General features: G+C 42.0%; 1 protein-coding gene across 4 annotated transcripts in view; it reads right to left on the bottom strand.

The window, feature by feature from the left end:
• Window positions 1-17325, bottom strand: part of spidr (scaffold protein involved in DNA repair) — a 261397-nt gene that overhangs the window by 14398 nt on the left and 229674 nt on the right. For 3 of the 4 annotated variants that reach the window (XM_033019697.1, XM_033019695.1, XM_033019698.1), the window contains exons 14-17: window positions 15748-15807; window positions 12280-12487; window positions 5609-5761; window positions 3207-3300 (exon numbers count right to left, since the gene is read on the bottom strand). In XM_033019697.1, the coding sequence (XP_032875588.1) occupies window positions 3207-3300; window positions 5609-5761; window positions 12280-12487; window positions 15748-15807 (515 nt within the window). The remainder of the gene's footprint in view (window positions 1-3206; window positions 3301-5608; window positions 5762-12279; window positions 12488-15747; window positions 15808-17325) is intronic. The other variant, XM_033019696.1, reaches the window with a different exon arrangement.

Genomic DNA, 17325 nt, shown 5'->3' with positions numbered 1-17325 from the left:
TATATCAACCTAAACACATTATATGCGAGTGGAGTGCCGCAAGGCTCGGTGTTGGGGCCGCAACTGTTTACCATATATATTAATGATTTGGAAGAGGGAATTAGGTGCAACACTAGCAAGTTTGCGGATGACACAAAGCTGGGTGGCAGTGTGAACTGTGAAGAAGATGTTAGGAGGTTGCAGGGTGACCTGGACAGGTTGAGTGAGTGGGCAGATGCGTGGCAGATGCAGTATAAATGTGAGGTTATCCTCTTTGGCGGCAAAAACAAGGGGGCAGATTTGTATCTCAATGGGGTTAGGTTAGGTAAGGGGGAGGTGCAGCAAGACCTGGGCGTCCTTGTACACCGGTCACTGAAAGTTGGCTTACAGGTACAGCAGGTAGTGAAGAAAGCTAATGGAATGTTGACCTTCATAACAAGAGGATTTCAGTAAAGGAGTAAAGAGGTTTTTCTGCAGTTGTATAGGGCTCTGGTGAGACCCCATCTGGAGTATTGTGTACAGTTTTGGTCTCCTAATTTGAGGAAGGACATCCTTGTTTCCAACTATCTTGGAAACTTTCCAATCAGGTTTCAGGGCTCACCACAGCACAGAGTCTGCCTTGTTGAAGGTACACAATGACCTACTGCTCACCGTTGACTCCGGCGACTGTGCAATCCTGCTCCTTCTTGACCTCAGCGCAGCATTTGACACTGTCGACCACACCATCCTAATTGACAATCTCTGGTACGGGGTTGGTATTGATGCCACTGCCCTGAGCTGGTTCATCTCCTACCTCAAAGGTACGAGTTTCTCGTCTAACATAGGCAACTCTTTCTCCTCCACAGCTAATCTCTGCTGTGGGGTTCCACAAGGTTCCATCCTTGGCCCCATTCTCTTCTCCCTGTATATGCTCACCTTAGGCCAAGTCATTGAAAGGCACGGCATTTCCTCCATTGCTATGCAGACGATACACAACTCTATCTCCTCCTGAAGCCCAAAAACCAATCAAATCTGCTTAACCTTACCCGCTGCCTCGAGGATATAAAGTGCAGGATGGCTCAGAACTTCCTCCAACTAAATGAGAGTAAGTCTGAGGTCATCCTTCTTGGCCCCTCGGACTCAATCAAAATGATAGCAGGCAGTCTTGGAAGCCTTACCCCACTACTCAAGCCTTACGTCAAAAACCTCGGCGTGATATTTGACTCAGCACTGAAATTTGACAATGCCGTGGTAAAAGCTAGCTTCTTTCAGCTTCGGACGATAGCTAAAATAAAACAATTCCTCCACTTTGATAACCTCGAAAAGATCATCCACACATTTATCTCCTCCCGTCTAGATTACTGCAACTCTCTTTACACTGGCATCAGCCAATCTTCCCTGTCCCGCCTGCAACTGGTCCAAAATGCCGCAGCGAGACTCCTGACGGGCACCCGAAAAAGGGACCACATCACCCCGATCCTGGCCTCTCTCCACTGGCTCCCTGTTTCTATAAGACACCCCCTCATCCTTCTAAACTCCAGTAAATACTCCAGTCTTTTCAATCTTTCCTCATATGACAGTCCCGCCATCCCAGGGATCAATCTCGTGAACCTACCCTTCACTGCCTCAATCACAAGTCAAGTCAAGTCACATTTATTTATATAGCACATTTAAAAAACAACTCTCGTTGGCCAAAGTGCTTTACATTTGTTATAAGTATAGTGTAAACAAACAATCTACATACATATATACATATAGCCCTCGCTCAGTGGACGTCAGGAAAGGCTTATTTCAAAACCCTCCTCTATGTCTATAAAGCCCTCAATGGGCTTGCCCCCTCCTACATTAAAAGTCTTCTCACCCACGCACCACACTATACTCCCAAGCCTTTCCTGACGTCCACTGAGCGAGGGCTATATGTTGGCAGATAAAATGTAACCTGATAAATGCGAGTGTGTGCATTTTAGGAAGTCAAGTAGGAAATGGTAGGGTGTTTCCAATTTCGGGTAAATCTCTCTTGCGCTCCTTTCCCACTCCCACCAGCCCACCCAGGGCCTCCCTCACTTAATTCACCCTTCATTCCCTCCCCGTCCGCCCCCACATGACCTAGATTTACCAACTCCCCATGGAAACCATGGGTTTCTTCTCCTTTGGCTCAACTTTTTTTATCCCTCTTCTACTTCTGGTTCAATCTACACATCCATCCCCTCCCTGGTTTCACCTTCCAGCCTCTGCCTTTAAACTTTCCCTTTCCACATGTCTTCATTTGCCAAATCTCCCCCACCCTTCATCTCGTCAGACCTATCACCTTCCAACCTTTATCTAACTCCTCCCTTTCACGTATGTATACTGGTGACCATTCCTCAACACTCTCAGTCCCGATGCAGAGTCCCGACCACCAAAGATTCTAACTCCTGATCCATGACCTTGCTCTAGTGTGACCTCTAGCACAATCTTAGATTATTAAGCCGATTTATGTCAGTGTGGTCTCTGAAACAATCCACCCCTAGGAGCTTAGCTCCGAGGTCTTTGGCTTGGCTGAGTGCAGCAGATGAGCTATTTCAGCAGACATGACTTTGACAGCCGTTGAGTCTCCATTACTCCCAGACTCATGTCCTGGCACAGTCTCCAGTGTGAGCTGGGTCACTGTGAATGCCCATGACACCCACATTCTGGCACGTTTGCAATAAGTTTTAAAAATAAAGCACATTTACTTTACACTTATAATACCTATCCCACCTCGAAACATATGAAAAAAAAATATTGAAAGAAGCTTGAATTTTTTAAAAAGGCATCTTTTCCATAACAGTCTATTGCTCCCAAGCATTTGAAGAGGAAGTGCTCCAAATGTATCCAGCCACAAGTCCAGCGGTAATGCGCTGAGTTCCTGGTGAGGAGCAGCAACAGGGTGGAATCTGCCACCAGCAGTTTAAGTCCACGCCAAAACTTAAAGCGGACTTGCACAAGGATGCCAGATAAATCCCCAAGTGCAAAAACTGACATCAAAGCAGAAGATCTATCCCATTATATTTGTTTTAAAGAAACCGACATAACAATTCTGGATTTATAATCATCATCTGTTTTTTAAGGTTACATTAGTTTACCCCTGTTTTTATATAAACATGCTATAGTACAAGGAAACATTTAATATTCTCACAGGAGTACCAAGGCAAAAATATTAAACAAAAATGTTGTAAGTTACTTTCTAAATAACCATTTTATTACACAATACGTTTTCATATACTGACCATTCCCCAAGCACCTTTTCCAATTTTCCATTTCCACATTTGTTGCAAACTATCCAGGAGAAAGAAGTGTTCTCATCCACGCCAACCACAGTTCCTGGAAATAAATGCTTGCTCATAACCATGGGATTAAGCCAAAATGAACAGATATAAGCAACACATTAAAAATTATTGATTTTGTGCTGCAAGGAAATAATTAAAACAAAACTTTTAAACATCCAATATTTACAATTAGCTCACAGATAAAAATATAGATGTTTTCTTCTAAGGTAATAAATCTTATAAATAAGTCTGAAGAAGAGTCCCGACTCAAATCATCACATATCCATGTTCCCCAGAGATGCTGCCTGACCCACGGTCACAATTCCAGGGGTTTGTATTCTTTAGTATAAACTAGCATCTGCAGTTCCTTGTTTCCACAATAAAACTTGCACATTCCCTTTCTCCCAAATGTATTTAATCTCTAGAATAACCCTTGATATTTCTTTCACGTACTCCCTGTAGTAGCAGGTTTCACATTCTAACTGATCTCTGATTTACATTTACAGAGTGTTCTAGGCCAAATAAGTACATAAAATGGTGGAGGATTTAGTCATAGAATTTATGTGTCCAAAGTCCATTGTAAACATTAAGAGAAACAAATATGTTTGCATTGACTAATTTTAAACACCTTAGTCATTTAAACCAAATAAGTGATTCTAAGATCACAACAAAAAAATGGAAAGCAATTGCACACTAACGCACTAATAAAATGCTTTTGTAAATGTAGCTCCATTCCCCAGAGCCTGTCTACACCCATCTCCATTCCCCAAAGTCTGTCTGTACCCTGTTCCTGCACCCAAGAGACACTGGCTTCACAATAACAACACAAGATTCATCAACAACAAGGACATGGATAATTAGATCCCACTAAACAAGTGGATCTGGAAATGGGATCATCCAGAATTGAACCCCAGTTCAGAATTTCTTGCTTGATTTTAAGAATAAGGATCATTTAAATTATGTCGATGAGGAGGCCGGTACTACTTGGCCATTGTAAAACTGATGTTGGTCCACAGAGAATTCTTTAAACCGGAAGGAAAGGCACTTTGCCTTTCAGGAAAGTATCAGGAGTCTTAGTATTTGTGAAACACGTACAAAGCAATGATTAGAGGTTGTGAAGTAGGTGCTTAGTGGTGGTAGGGTAAGGACTGGGATTGGTGGTGGTGAGGTAGGTGAGATAGGGGTTCACCGACAACTTCTCCTGGACCACCCATATTAAAGCAGTCCAAGAAAGCACCCCAACACCTCTACTTCCTTAGAAGGCTTAGGATGTTTGGCATGTCCCCTACAACAACTTCTCGATGCACCATAGAAAGCATTTTATGCGGATGCATCACAGCTTGGTTTGGGAGGAGCTCCATCCAAGACAGCAAGAAGTTACAGCGAATTGTGGACACAGCCCAGTCCATCACACAAACCAACTTCCCTTCTATTGACTCCATTTACACCTCACGTTGCCTCGGCAAGGCCAGCAGCGGAATCACCCTAGTCACTCCCTCTTCTCCCCTCACCCATCAGGCAAACGGTATAGAAGTGTGAAAACGCACATCCCAGATTCAAGGACAGTTTCTTCCCAGCTGTTATCTGGTAACTGAATCATCCTACCACAACCAGAGAGCAGTGCTGAACTACTATCTACGACTTTCGTGACCCTCGGACTATCCTTGATTGGTCTTTGCTGGCTTTAACTTGCGCTAAACGTTATTCCCGTATCATGTATCTATACACTGTAAATGGATCGATTGTAATCATGTATAGTCTTTCTGCTGACTGGCTATTATGCAACAAAAGCTTTTCACTGTACCTTGGTACATGTGACAATAAAATAAACTGAACTGGTGCAGAGAGGTGGTGCGGTAGAAAGTCAGTTGTGATAGCATGGGGTTTAATTACGATGGGCTAGAGGTCTTGGTCACAGCTGTGCAGGTTGTTGGTTTGGTAGGGTAGGGGACTTGGTCACGGTGGGACAGGATCTTCAATGTGGTGGGGTAGGGGACTTTTGTGTTGGGTTAGGAGGTTGGTTTGGTGGAGTAGGGGGCTGGTTTGTGGAGCAGGAGGCTAGTTTGTTGGAGTAGAGGATTGTTCGGTGGGGAGCTGGTTGGGTGGGTTAGGTTGTTGTTGCCTCCATCTGTAGATTGAGGTGATGGCGTTGGACGCAACAATCAACAACCGCCCATGGTTGGAACATGGATCAAAGAATAGTACTTCCTAATTCATGCTTTAACAGCTTTTTTTTAAATGCCTTATTTCCCAAGTCTGGATGAAAGTTTTTCACCTTAAAATGGATGAATTTGCTCAAAATATTTGAGACATAATCTTTTTGTCATTATACTTAACCGAAAGAGTTAGAAACACAGTCTTACCTTGAACTGTACATATAGAATTTACTTTGGTCGTAGCACTGAGTTCATCAAGGATAACTTGTCCAGTCAATGCAGATGTTCCCTGGTTTTCATTGCACTGAGACACTGATTTCTGAAGTGAAAGTACAGTACCCTCAGCACAAACAACGGAGTCTAACAAAAAAAAAAGTTGTCATCATGATACACATGAAAATGGATTCAGTATTTTGTAGAACGTATTTGTCAAACCCACTGACTCCCATGGCTATCTGGACTACACTTCCTCGCACCCTTCTTCCTGTAAGGACTGTATCCCGTACTCCCAATTCCTCCGTCTACACCGCATCTGCACCCAGGATGAGGTGTTCCAAACCAGGGCATCGGAGATGTCCTCATTCTTTAGGGAATGGGTGTTGCCCTCTTCGACTATAGATGAGGCTCTCACCAGGGTCTCTTCTATATCCCGTAGCTCTACTCTCACTCCCCATCCCCTCACTCATAACAAGGGCATAGTCTCCCTTGTCCTCACCTTCCACCCTACCAGCCGTCACATACAACAGATAATCCTCCGCCATTTCCGCCACCTCCAATGGGATCCCACCACTGGCCACATCTTCCCATCTCCTCCCCTTTCAGCTTTCCACAGAGACTGCTCCCTCTGTAACTCCCTGGTCAATTTGTCCCTTCCCACCCAAACCACCCCCTCCCCTGGTACTCTCCCTTGCAACCGCAGGAAATGCTACACTTGTCGCTTTACCTCCCCCCTTGACTCCATCCAAGGACCTAAGCAGTCTTTCCAGGTGCGGCAGAGGTTCACCTGCACCTCCGCCAACCTCATCTATTGCATTCACTGCTCTAGGTGTTAGCTGCTCTACATCGGTGAGACAAAGCGTAGGCTTGGCAAGCAGCATCTCATATTTCGTTTGGGTAGTTTACACCCAGCGGTATGAACATTGACTTCTCCAATTTCAGGTAGTCCTTGCTTTCTACCAGCCCACTGCTTGAGCCTCTTCCTTTCTTCTTCCCGCCCCCCCCCCCCATCCCCACATGTCTGAAGAAGGGACTCGATCCGACACGTCACCTATTCCTTCGCTCCATAGTTGCTGCCTCACCCGCTGAGTTTCTCCAGCATTTTTGTCTACCTTCAATTTTTCCAGCATCTGCAGTTCTTTTTTAAATATTAAACAGCATCGGTTCTTTTCCCTTTCTATGACATTTTGAATACGCGTCTAAAGATAGAAGCCACTATGTTGAGATATGTAACATCATCAAAACAAAGAAATAAAAGTCTGCTAAAGAAACTGCGATTTCTGTTGAGATTCAACCTTTTGAAACATATTACAAGCAGTTAAACAAAAGATGACAACGGTACAACAAATGTTTAAATTATTGAAGTTATATTGCAGATATTCAGATGATTTGAGTCAGAATTTCAAGCAAGAATTAAAGGGAAACTGAATTGTACTAATCAGGGATTTTGTTTTAATCAGTGGACAGATACATGGTTAGATAAGGTTATAATAAGGATATGGGCTAAACCCAGGCAAATGGGACTTGGTTGGTATGGATGAGTTGGGCTAAAGGGCCTGTTTCTGTGCTGAATGACTCTCTGACTTCTCTGAGATAAATAAAACAGATATTCAACGTCACGTGCAACTTATCAACAAATGAAGTAGTCTAAATATTTAGCTTGGTCACTTTGGTCACTTTGAAGTTTCTGATTCTGGCATCTAGGCTTTGTGTGAATATTGTGGAATCCAGAATTTGTGGTAAAAGGCCAGAAGGATGTGCCTCCAATTATTGCCATTGCCTTGCTGCAACCAGTGTAACATGTCTGAGTTCTTAGGTCAATGTACTGTGCGATTAATTATTTACAATATTTGTGGACACACCTTCAGTCGACGAGCCCCTAAACTCTAACGACCCATGCCAAACTCCTCTGTTTATATTTCTCTCTCAAAAAGCATGCCTTAGAACCTCTTTGACCAGTCTTTTCATCATTGGTTCTAATGCTCAGAAAGGATCATTCTCACAAAGCCACGTGTCAATACACTGATGCTTTCCTGTGGAAGATCTGGTTTCCAGCACAGACTGATCCCTAAGTCAGCAGTGGCAATATCTCTATGCTGCACCAGTGGACTCTTCATCGAGTCAAACAGGTAATATGAACTTATGTAAACTTATCAGCTCAGAGCTAGAGCAGTCTCACTGGTTAGCTTATATCAAGCTTCACCTGGTATAAATGAACAGGTGAAGGTTTAACAGTCATCTGTACCAGAAGCAGAACAATGAAATTATTACTTGCTGCAGCTTAGCAGGCCCATTATTGCAATAACACACAAATAAGTGTACAATAATCAATCATACAATAAATTAATAAGCAGTAATACTCGGTCATAACAATGCAAAACCAAAGTATATAATGCTACCAAAACAAAGTTCAGAGTAGGTCTTATTACTGAGGAAGGATTGTGGCTGGTGTTGTGCTGTGTTCAAGAGTCTGATGGTTGCTAGAAAAATATGTTCTTAAACCTGGAGGCCTGAGGCCTTCTTCCTAATGGTAGCAGCAGGATGAGTGTGGGGCTAGGGTGGTGTGGGTCTTTGATGATATTAGCTGCCTTTTTGAGGGGAGCGCCTCTTGTAGATCCCTTCGATGGAGGGGATATTAGTATCTGTAATGGACTGGGCAATGTCCACCACTTTCTGCAGTCTTCTTCGTTCCTGGGTAGTAGAGCTACCGAAACAGGCCATGTAGCAGACAGTGATATGCTTTCCACCATAGAGCTGTAGAGGTTTGACAGAATATTTGGTGAGATAACAAATCTCCTCAATCTTCTCACAAAGAACATTGAAGAGCTTTCTTTGTGATTGCATCATTGAGCCTGGTCCATGAAAGATCTTCAGAGATATGTATGCCCAGGAGCTTGAAGCTGTTGACTCTCTCCATTGCCGTCCTGTCGATGAAGACAGGTTCATGGATCCTTGGCTTTCCATTCCTGGTCAACAATCAGCTCCTTGATAGAAAGATTGTTGTTCTGGTACCATTCAATCAGCTTATTAATCTCCCTCCGGTACTCTGTTGTGCAAATTCCACACAGAAGCACCTGCGGTCAGGTTTGAATCTTTGCCAAACTTTTCAATCTGATTTTTTCACTTCTTCAAATGACTCTACTTTAAAACCTATTTGACCAATTTTTTCATCATCTAGGGCCAGGGAGTATATTTCTCATAGAATCACTAGTGTCAAAGACAGCAGCTGCCCTAGCTGTCCATCCCCACTGTTCCATCCACAGAGCTGTGGAAATACAGATTTATTTTCCTATTATTCAATTTCAATGTTTTAAAATTATTTTTCAGTATGTTTTTATTGTGTTTACCGTAAAATAAAAAATGAATATGGTACATTTTATTTTAAAAGCTTTGTTTAAAAACAGACTCAAAGCTGTACTGAACATTAAAGGCATTGACAAACATTGGTATCTTCAGCAATGGGTAAGCCTGGGAGAAAGGGGAGGGTCATGGTTTGTAGATCAGGGAAGTGGTAGGAAGGAGGTTCACATAGTTCCAATTCTGTCCAAATAATTTCCCGTCTCTAAACTTCCATAAGTTCCTTGAACATTTATTGCTTCCAGTATTACACATCGCCTGTAACTTCCTGTTGGGATTCTTCCAGTCTGGTTTCCAGCTAACCCGTAACATGCCAACAATTCCAGCCAAAGCGATGAATGTAATTTTCTGTGTTTTCAGTATGGTGTATAAACTCTTTCTCTGCTCAACCTCCCTGTTCCACCAACAGTCACAATTATGCCATCTTCCACCAGACATCGCTCCTCCATGTCAACTCTATCAAATTGTCTATCTCTGGTTTCATTGTTATTTACCCAGCCAAAACTTGCCTATTTTAGTCAGCATGGATTTATGAAGGTGAAATCATGCTTGAGTAATCTTTTGGAATTTTTTGAGGATGTAACTAGGAAAATGGACAAGGGAGAGCCAGTGGATGTAGTGTACCTGGACTTTCAGAAAGCATTCGATAAGGTTCCACATAGGAGATTAGTGGGCAAAATTAGGGCACATGGTATTGGGGTGCTGACATGGATAGAAAATTGGTTGGCAGTCAGGAAACGAAGAGTAGGGATTAACAGGTCCCTTTCAGAATGGCAGGCAGTGACTAGTGGGGTACCGCAAGGCTCGGTGCTGGGACCGCAGCTATTTACAATATATATTAATGATTTAGATGAAGGGAGGATACTATGAGAATGTTGGGTGACTTGGACAGGTTGGGTGAGTGGGCAGATGCATGGCAGATGCAGTTTAATGTGGATAAATGTGAGATTATCCACTTTGGTAGCAAAAACAGGAAGGCAGAGTATTATCTCAATGGTGTCAAGTTGGGAAAAGGGGAAGTACAACGGGATCTGGGGGTCCCTGTTCATCAGTCAATGAAAGTAAGCATGCAGGTACAGCAGGCAGTGAAGAAAGCGAATGGCATGTTGGCCTTCATAACAAGAGGAGTTGAGTATAGGAGCAAAGAGGTCCTGCTGCAGTTGTACAGGGCCCTAGTGAGACCACACCTGGTGTATTGTGTGCAGTTTTGGTCTCCAAATTTGAGGAAGGACATTCTTGCTATTGAGGGAGTGCAGCGTAGGTTCACAAGGTTAATTCCCCGGATGGCGGGACTGTCATATGCTGAGAGAACAGAGCGGCTGGGCTTGTAGGCTCTGGAATTTAGAAGGATGAGACGGGATCTTATTGAAACATATAAGATTATTAAGGGTTTGGACACGCTAAAGGTAGGAAACAATCAAACAAGCAACAACTCCCGATGTAGGGGGAGTCCAGAACCAGGGGCCACAGTTTAAGAATAAGGGGTAAGCCATTTAGAACATAGATGAGGAAACACTTTTTCACACAGAGAGTTGTCAGTCTGTGGAATTCTCTGCCTCAGAAGACAGTGGAGGCCGGTTCTCTGGATACTTTCAAGAGAGAGCTAAATAGGGCTCTTAAAAATAGCAGAGTCAGTGGATAGGGGAGAAGGCAGGAATGGGGTACGGATTGTGGATGATCAGCCACGATCACACTGAATGGTGGTGCTAGCTCGAAGGGCCGAATAGCCTACTCCTGCACCTATTGTCTGTTGATTATTCCTTGAATAGTTTCTGCTCTCACTCCTGCCCTTTCACCTCCAGTCCCTAAGAATTCTTTGTTACTTATCTATTCTTCCTCATTCATGTGTTTCATCACGTCATCTAATCAGACTTGAGGTTCACTTCTTGTGACTTCATTTTCCAGTGGTAGGACTGCCAGTCTGATATGAAATCACCCAACGTATGGATGAGTCTCAAATGTAGCTTATTATCAGGATGCTGAAATTATTCTCACTTGAATCGATAATACACTTTGCTCCCTTACCACTAATCTTGCCACATGCTTAGGCTGAACCAAAGTCAGCACGAGGTCATGGTTTATCTGAGATGATTGTTCACTTTCCTGTGTAATTGGATCTTCAATTTCCTCATCGGCAGACCACAATCAATACGAATTGGCAACAACACTTCTTCTTCCATGATTCCTCAAGGCTATGTACTCAGTCCCCTGCTCTATTCTACACCCATGACTGTGTAGCCAGACACACCACCAAAGCAATATTTAAATACACCAACAATATCACCATTGTACATATAGCAGGTTGTCAGTTCATGAGTCAGAAGCAGATTGAAACCCTGATTGAATAGTGCTGGAACAACTATCTTGTTCTCACCATTATCAAGACCAAGGAGCTGATTGTTGACTTCAGGATGGGTGAACCTGTCTTCATTGATGGGTTGGCAGTGGAGAAAGTCACCAGCACCATGTTCCTTGGTATATATATCTCTGCAAATCTGTCCTGGGCCTAGCACATTGGTGCAATCATAAAGAAAGCTCTCATCAATGCCTCAACTACCTTAGAGGATTGAGGATATTCGCCATATCGACGAGTACTCTGTCAAACCTTCACGTGTACAGTAAAGCGCATATTGGCTGGTTACATCACAGCCTGGCTCGGTAACTCAAAAGCCAAGGAATGATGGAGACTACAAAAAGTGGTAGAAATAGCGCGGTCCATCAACATGACCTTCCCACTGTCGATAAGAGGTGCTGCCTCAAAAAAACAGCTCATATCATCAAAGACCCACACCAACCTGGCGATCTTTTATCTCACTACTACCATCGGGCAGAAGGAATTGAAAACCTTGACCATCAGGTTCAAGAGCAGCTTTTTCTCAATAAGCATCAGGATTTAGAACACTAAACGACATGACCTCAGCAACTATGATCTTCTATGGATCCTGTCATTGGATGGACTCCAGACTCCGTTTTGCACTGTTATGGTTACCGAGTATTAAGGTTATTCTTGAATATTATATCTTTATCTATAATATTCTATAATTATCTATAACAGAGTTTATGGGCCTGTTATGCAGCAGCAAGTAAGAATTCGATTGTTCCGTTGTCAGTAATTGTAACACAATTAAATGCTTTATAAGTGGTTCAATACAATTTGTTTTGCAATGTTCCTTCCTACCTCCCAATTCTAAGGCTTCCAAATGATATCAGTATTTATAATGTCATGTTTTTCACAATCGCTTTGGTTTATAAAACTTATCCTGAAGAGATATTTTCTAGGAATCTTTTAATGAACCAAGACTTACCCGTTTCAACTATGGCATCTTTGAACATAATACTGTTGGATATTCCATCATTTAGTGATTTAATAATCTCAGAACTCAGCATGCAGAATGAGGTGACACAGATTGAGATGGTTCTAGGTAGTCCAAAATCAACACTTGCAGATTGCAGTGTCGAATCAGTCACAAAAAGCCAATCATTCATGCCAGAGAGTTGAGTGGATTTTTGATCCTATGAAGAAATACTTCAGTATTAAATACTACTAAATTTACTAGAATATCAGCTATAAATTGGATTGATACACAAGAAATAATATATATTTTCAAAATACTTTATGCATGGGCATAACAAATGCTATGTTGGATAATTTAGCTGTCACTAAAATTAGCTGCCAAGCTGATCCTATGCAGCTCTGGCTAAAGAATTTACAAGATTAAACACAGCAAGTATACAGCACACTGGGCTATTTGGCTCAGAGCTTCCAGAAACTCTTTGTAAGAGCAATCCCACCAGCTTATTATCCTACTTTTACTCATATTTATTTAATTTCATGTACTTATCCAGCTCCCTTTTGAATACCGCAATTGAACTCACCTTTTTCTCCTTTGGTAAATTTAATTATTTAACTAATCACCTTCCAGTGAAAGTCCTCTGGCCCCTGACCATTCTGCCAATAGGAACAGCTTCTCCTCATCTATTCTGATTGATCACATGATTGCAAATTTCTCTATATGATATTCTCTCAGACTCCTCTGTTCCAAGACAATCCCAGCTTTTCATCATATAACTAAAAACCCTCATCCCTCTGGACTCACTCTAGTAAACCTCCTCTGCACCTACTCTACTTCATTACATCTTTCTTAAAGTATGGTACACAGAGCGTGATACAACACTCACATTGTGGACAACCCGGTATCTTGCAAATACTCATTGTGATCTTGCATTCCCCACTTCTATTTATAAAGCCCAGGATCCAAAATGCTTTTTTAAAACCAATTTCTATAGGCTGGGTTTGTTGTCCCTGGAGAAATGGGGAGCCTGAGGAATGACCTGATAGAGGTATATTGCAAATAAAAATCCTCACCTATGGTGGGGATGTCTAAGACAAAAGGGCATAGCTTTAAGGTGTGAGGTGGGGGGATTGGAGGAGATTATGAGAGGGAATTTTTTCACACATTGGGTGCCTGGAGTCTGGTTTGCATTGTCTCATGAGATGGTGGAGACAGATATCCTCACAACAGACAGATATCCACACAACCGGAGGCCCCAACCACGGGTGAACATCGAGGAAGAGACTGACTTTGGTGCCTTCCCTCACAGTGGGAAACTTTTGATTCTGCTGTGTGGGGATGTCTTATGTTTAAATCTATCGTGTGGTGTGTTCTTTATTTTAGTGTATGGCTGTATGGTAATCACATTTCACTGTGCCATCTGGCACAAGTGACAAATAAATGTATCTTGTACCTTGTACCTTGTAAAAACATCCAGGAAAGCATTTGAATTGCCAAGGCATCGAAGGCTTCGAATCTTATGCAGATAAATGGGATTAGTGTGGATAGATACATCACAGGCCTTGTTCATGGAGAGCTGGAGGGCCTGTTTATGTGATCATATGATTCCATACAGCAAGGGTGACCCTGAACTTGTCTGAACCCTGAACCAGCTAGTCTGTGTCAGAACAGTTCCAATGTAAGGATATGAGGGGATTGATGAACAGAAGTAAATGAGTACGAGTAAAGACAAGTACAAGAAAAGCTGTAGGGACTAAAAGGTGTTAAATCCCAGCAATCTAACGATTTTCATCCCACCATTTTGAAGGATGCTGGTAACAACTTATCTTTTGTGAAGCAAGGAGAAGGAAGAATTACATTTCATTTTTTTTCACTCTTTACAATGCTATGTGCGGCAGTCATCGCAACTTCTACTGAAGTGTGGATGGCCGTAGAAGCTCATCCGCCCTTTGACAGGTCTTATTTTTGGTCCTGCTGGGGATCCACAGCCCCCTCCCCACCTGGCAAACCAGGTAGGGGAGACGGTTTAGTCGCCGGCTATCCGACCATGGAACAGATAGCACGGGGTTACATGGTACCCTGTGGGGGGAAGGAGTAACACCTCCCTCCACAGGGTACCATGTAACCCCGTGCTATCTGTTCCATGGTCGGATAGCCGGCGACTAAACCGTCTCCCCTACCTGAGGAATGACCTGATAGAGGTATATTGCAAATAAAAATCCTCACCTATGGTGGGGATGTCTAAGACAAAAGGGCATAGCTTTAAGGTGTGAGGTGGGGGGATTGGAGGAGATTATGAGAGGGAATTTCTCCAATCTCCCGGTCTGACCTGGTCGTTAGGAAGTGGTTTTATAATGCACACTCAGTTATTTTCCAAATTCAACAGATTCTGGAATGGAGGGTACTAAATCCTCTATTTAAAGGGAGAGGTATATCAGGGAATACCAGACCTGTAGGCCTAACATCATTAATAAGGAGCTCGTTGGAAACAACAATGAAGAATATAATTATGGGAGACATTGCAAAGAATAATAGCATAGAGCAGTCAGCAAGGAGATATGAAAGGAAAATTAGGTTTGACTAATCTACTGGAGTTCTTTTAGGATATGACTAGTAGATAAAGGAAAAACACTTTGTACTATGCCTCCTATTATTTGACAACCATTTCCTGTACTCGAATCTTCACTTTTTCTCTCCCTCCAAAATTTACATTACAATAGGACTGCCACAAAAATAAAAGTTGCAACAACATCACACTCTGATTCCCTGATTGGTCTTGATTGTGTGCTTAGATATCTGAACCGTGGCCTTACAGACTAACTGTACAGGGGATGTTACAAAGTCAGTAGGTCTGAACTATGGCTTTTTCTATTTTTTTGAACATTTACCTGAAAATACTTTGAAGTTGAAAATTACGTGCTGAGCTAACAAGAGGAATTAATTTCCAAATTAACAATATTTTCTATAGATCAGAGATAATGCACTTTGAGAATTGATAAAGTTCAACATTAATTCACTTTGGTTAAATAGCAACTGAACAAGGAGGAAGAATTGCCTTTGTACTACCGTGAGTTCCTCTGCAAAGTAGGAATTGTGTTTTACCTGTATCAAACTCTTCAGAATTATGAAAAAGAAAGCATATAACTATCTGGATTGTGTTTTTCATACTTGCAAGATCTTGTCAAGCACTTAGCAGCCGATATAGTATGTTTTAAGTTGTAGTGATAGATAATTAATAATATAAAAAATACAGCAGCAGGTAATTCTGATACAGCAGGATCTCACAAACTGTATCCAATTAAGAGGGCAGAACTGGCTTCATTTCTAATGCCTCATAGATGTAGGGCAGCGATCCTCCAGAACTGCACCTTCTGATTCAGCATGTACCAGATCAAACATTTACTCAGTAACTTCTAAGAGAGCAAATAACTATAATAACATATTTTGGCATTTTAAAAGTATTTTTTAATCTGTTCATACCTGAACTTTTCTGTAAATGACTTTTGCTTGGAAACTACATCGTTGATTTTCAGGAATCTGCTGAAATCAGAATGGAAACAATGCAATAGTTAATTAACCACAATTGTACATTAGTTAAAACATACATTGATATTTGCTGCATAATAAAGCTAACATTTTAAATAATCCAGTAATTACATAATACCCTCACATTGAATTATATAAATGCGAGTTGCTTTATTAAAATGTTTGGCGAATTTTTCCACTAGTGGGAGAGTCTAGGACTAGAGGTCAGCCTCAGAATTAAAGGACATTCTTTTAGGATGGAGATGAGGAAAATTTTCTTTAGTCAGAGGGTGGTGAATCTGTGGAATTCTTTGCCATATAAGGCTGTGGAGGCCAAGTCAGTGGATATTTTCAAGGCAGAGATAGCTAGATTCTTGGTTAGTACATGCGTTAGAGGTTATGGGGAGAGGGCAGGAGAATGGGGTTAGGAGGGAGAGATAGAGCAGCCATGATTGAATGGTGGATTAGAATGGGCAGAATGGTCCAATACTACTCCTATCAGTTATGGCTTTATGACCCAATATTCAGTCAATAATAAATGAAACAGCACCAGAAATTAGAAACAGATATTGGGACATGCAGTTAACATATGTTCAAATGAACCATGAAAGTTTTGTGCACTGTTCATTAAACTTTAATGACTCATCAGATGACAAACTTCTAAGAGCTGATAAATGTCTCAGCACTGAGTTCTAATTTGGGGAATTAATAGCACTTTCTGAAGCTAGCATGGACTACTTTAAACCAGTCTGTTCCTCTGAATACGTAGATGCACTCTACTTCAAGAACAAGTTAGAATGAGTACAGCAGCAAACACGACCTGGTCAAATGGTATGGACAGCGTAGAAGAAGGCGAGTATTATCATTTCCATTGCTGTATTGAACAATTGCTGGGAGAAGGGCAATAAAGGGCAGGATGTGATTTATCTCTTGGGACCTTCTTCTTGGGTATGGCATGCACAGCCCCCCCCCCCCCCCCCCCCCCCCCCACCACTTATGGTAAACTCGGCAATAATAAACCAATACCAATATCAAAGGGGCAGTCTACAGCCAACTTCTGTCAACAAAAATGTGAGAAATACCAGATGACCTATTTTCAAAAAGAAACTGATGGATAAATATTAGTAAGCACATCAGGTATAACTCTGCTGGACTTCTTTGAAATTGTGCCACAGGATGTTTCCACCCTGATGAGAGAACAGATGTGGTCTTGGTTTAAAGGTGGCACTTCAACAGTACAGCACTGCATCAGTACTAAACCAAACTGTCAGCCAAGTACTTTGTGTAAACTGAACCCAGAATCACCGAGGCAAAAATGCTTTACACCAGACAGGAAAAAAGATCATGAGAAACAGCTCATAAAGATTAGTGGCTGACGATGCAATAACACACTGGGGCTTTTCGTGTGGAACTAAGTCCCAGTTAAATTTTTTATAAGGGGCTGGATTTTTAATCTAGATGATTATTCATGGCATGGTAAGAAATGTGCTATTTCATCAATTTCGGTTAAAACAACAAACTTTTTACTAGAAT

This window comes from Amblyraja radiata, chromosome 4 (genome assembly GCF_010909765.2).
Source record: "Amblyraja radiata isolate CabotCenter1 chromosome 4, sAmbRad1.1.pri, whole genome shotgun sequence".
Taxonomy (NCBI): Eukaryota; Metazoa; Chordata; class Chondrichthyes; order Rajiformes; family Rajidae; genus Amblyraja; species Amblyraja radiata.
Note: the sequence above shows the minus strand (reverse complement) of the source record. Positions and strands in the feature narration are given on the sequence as shown.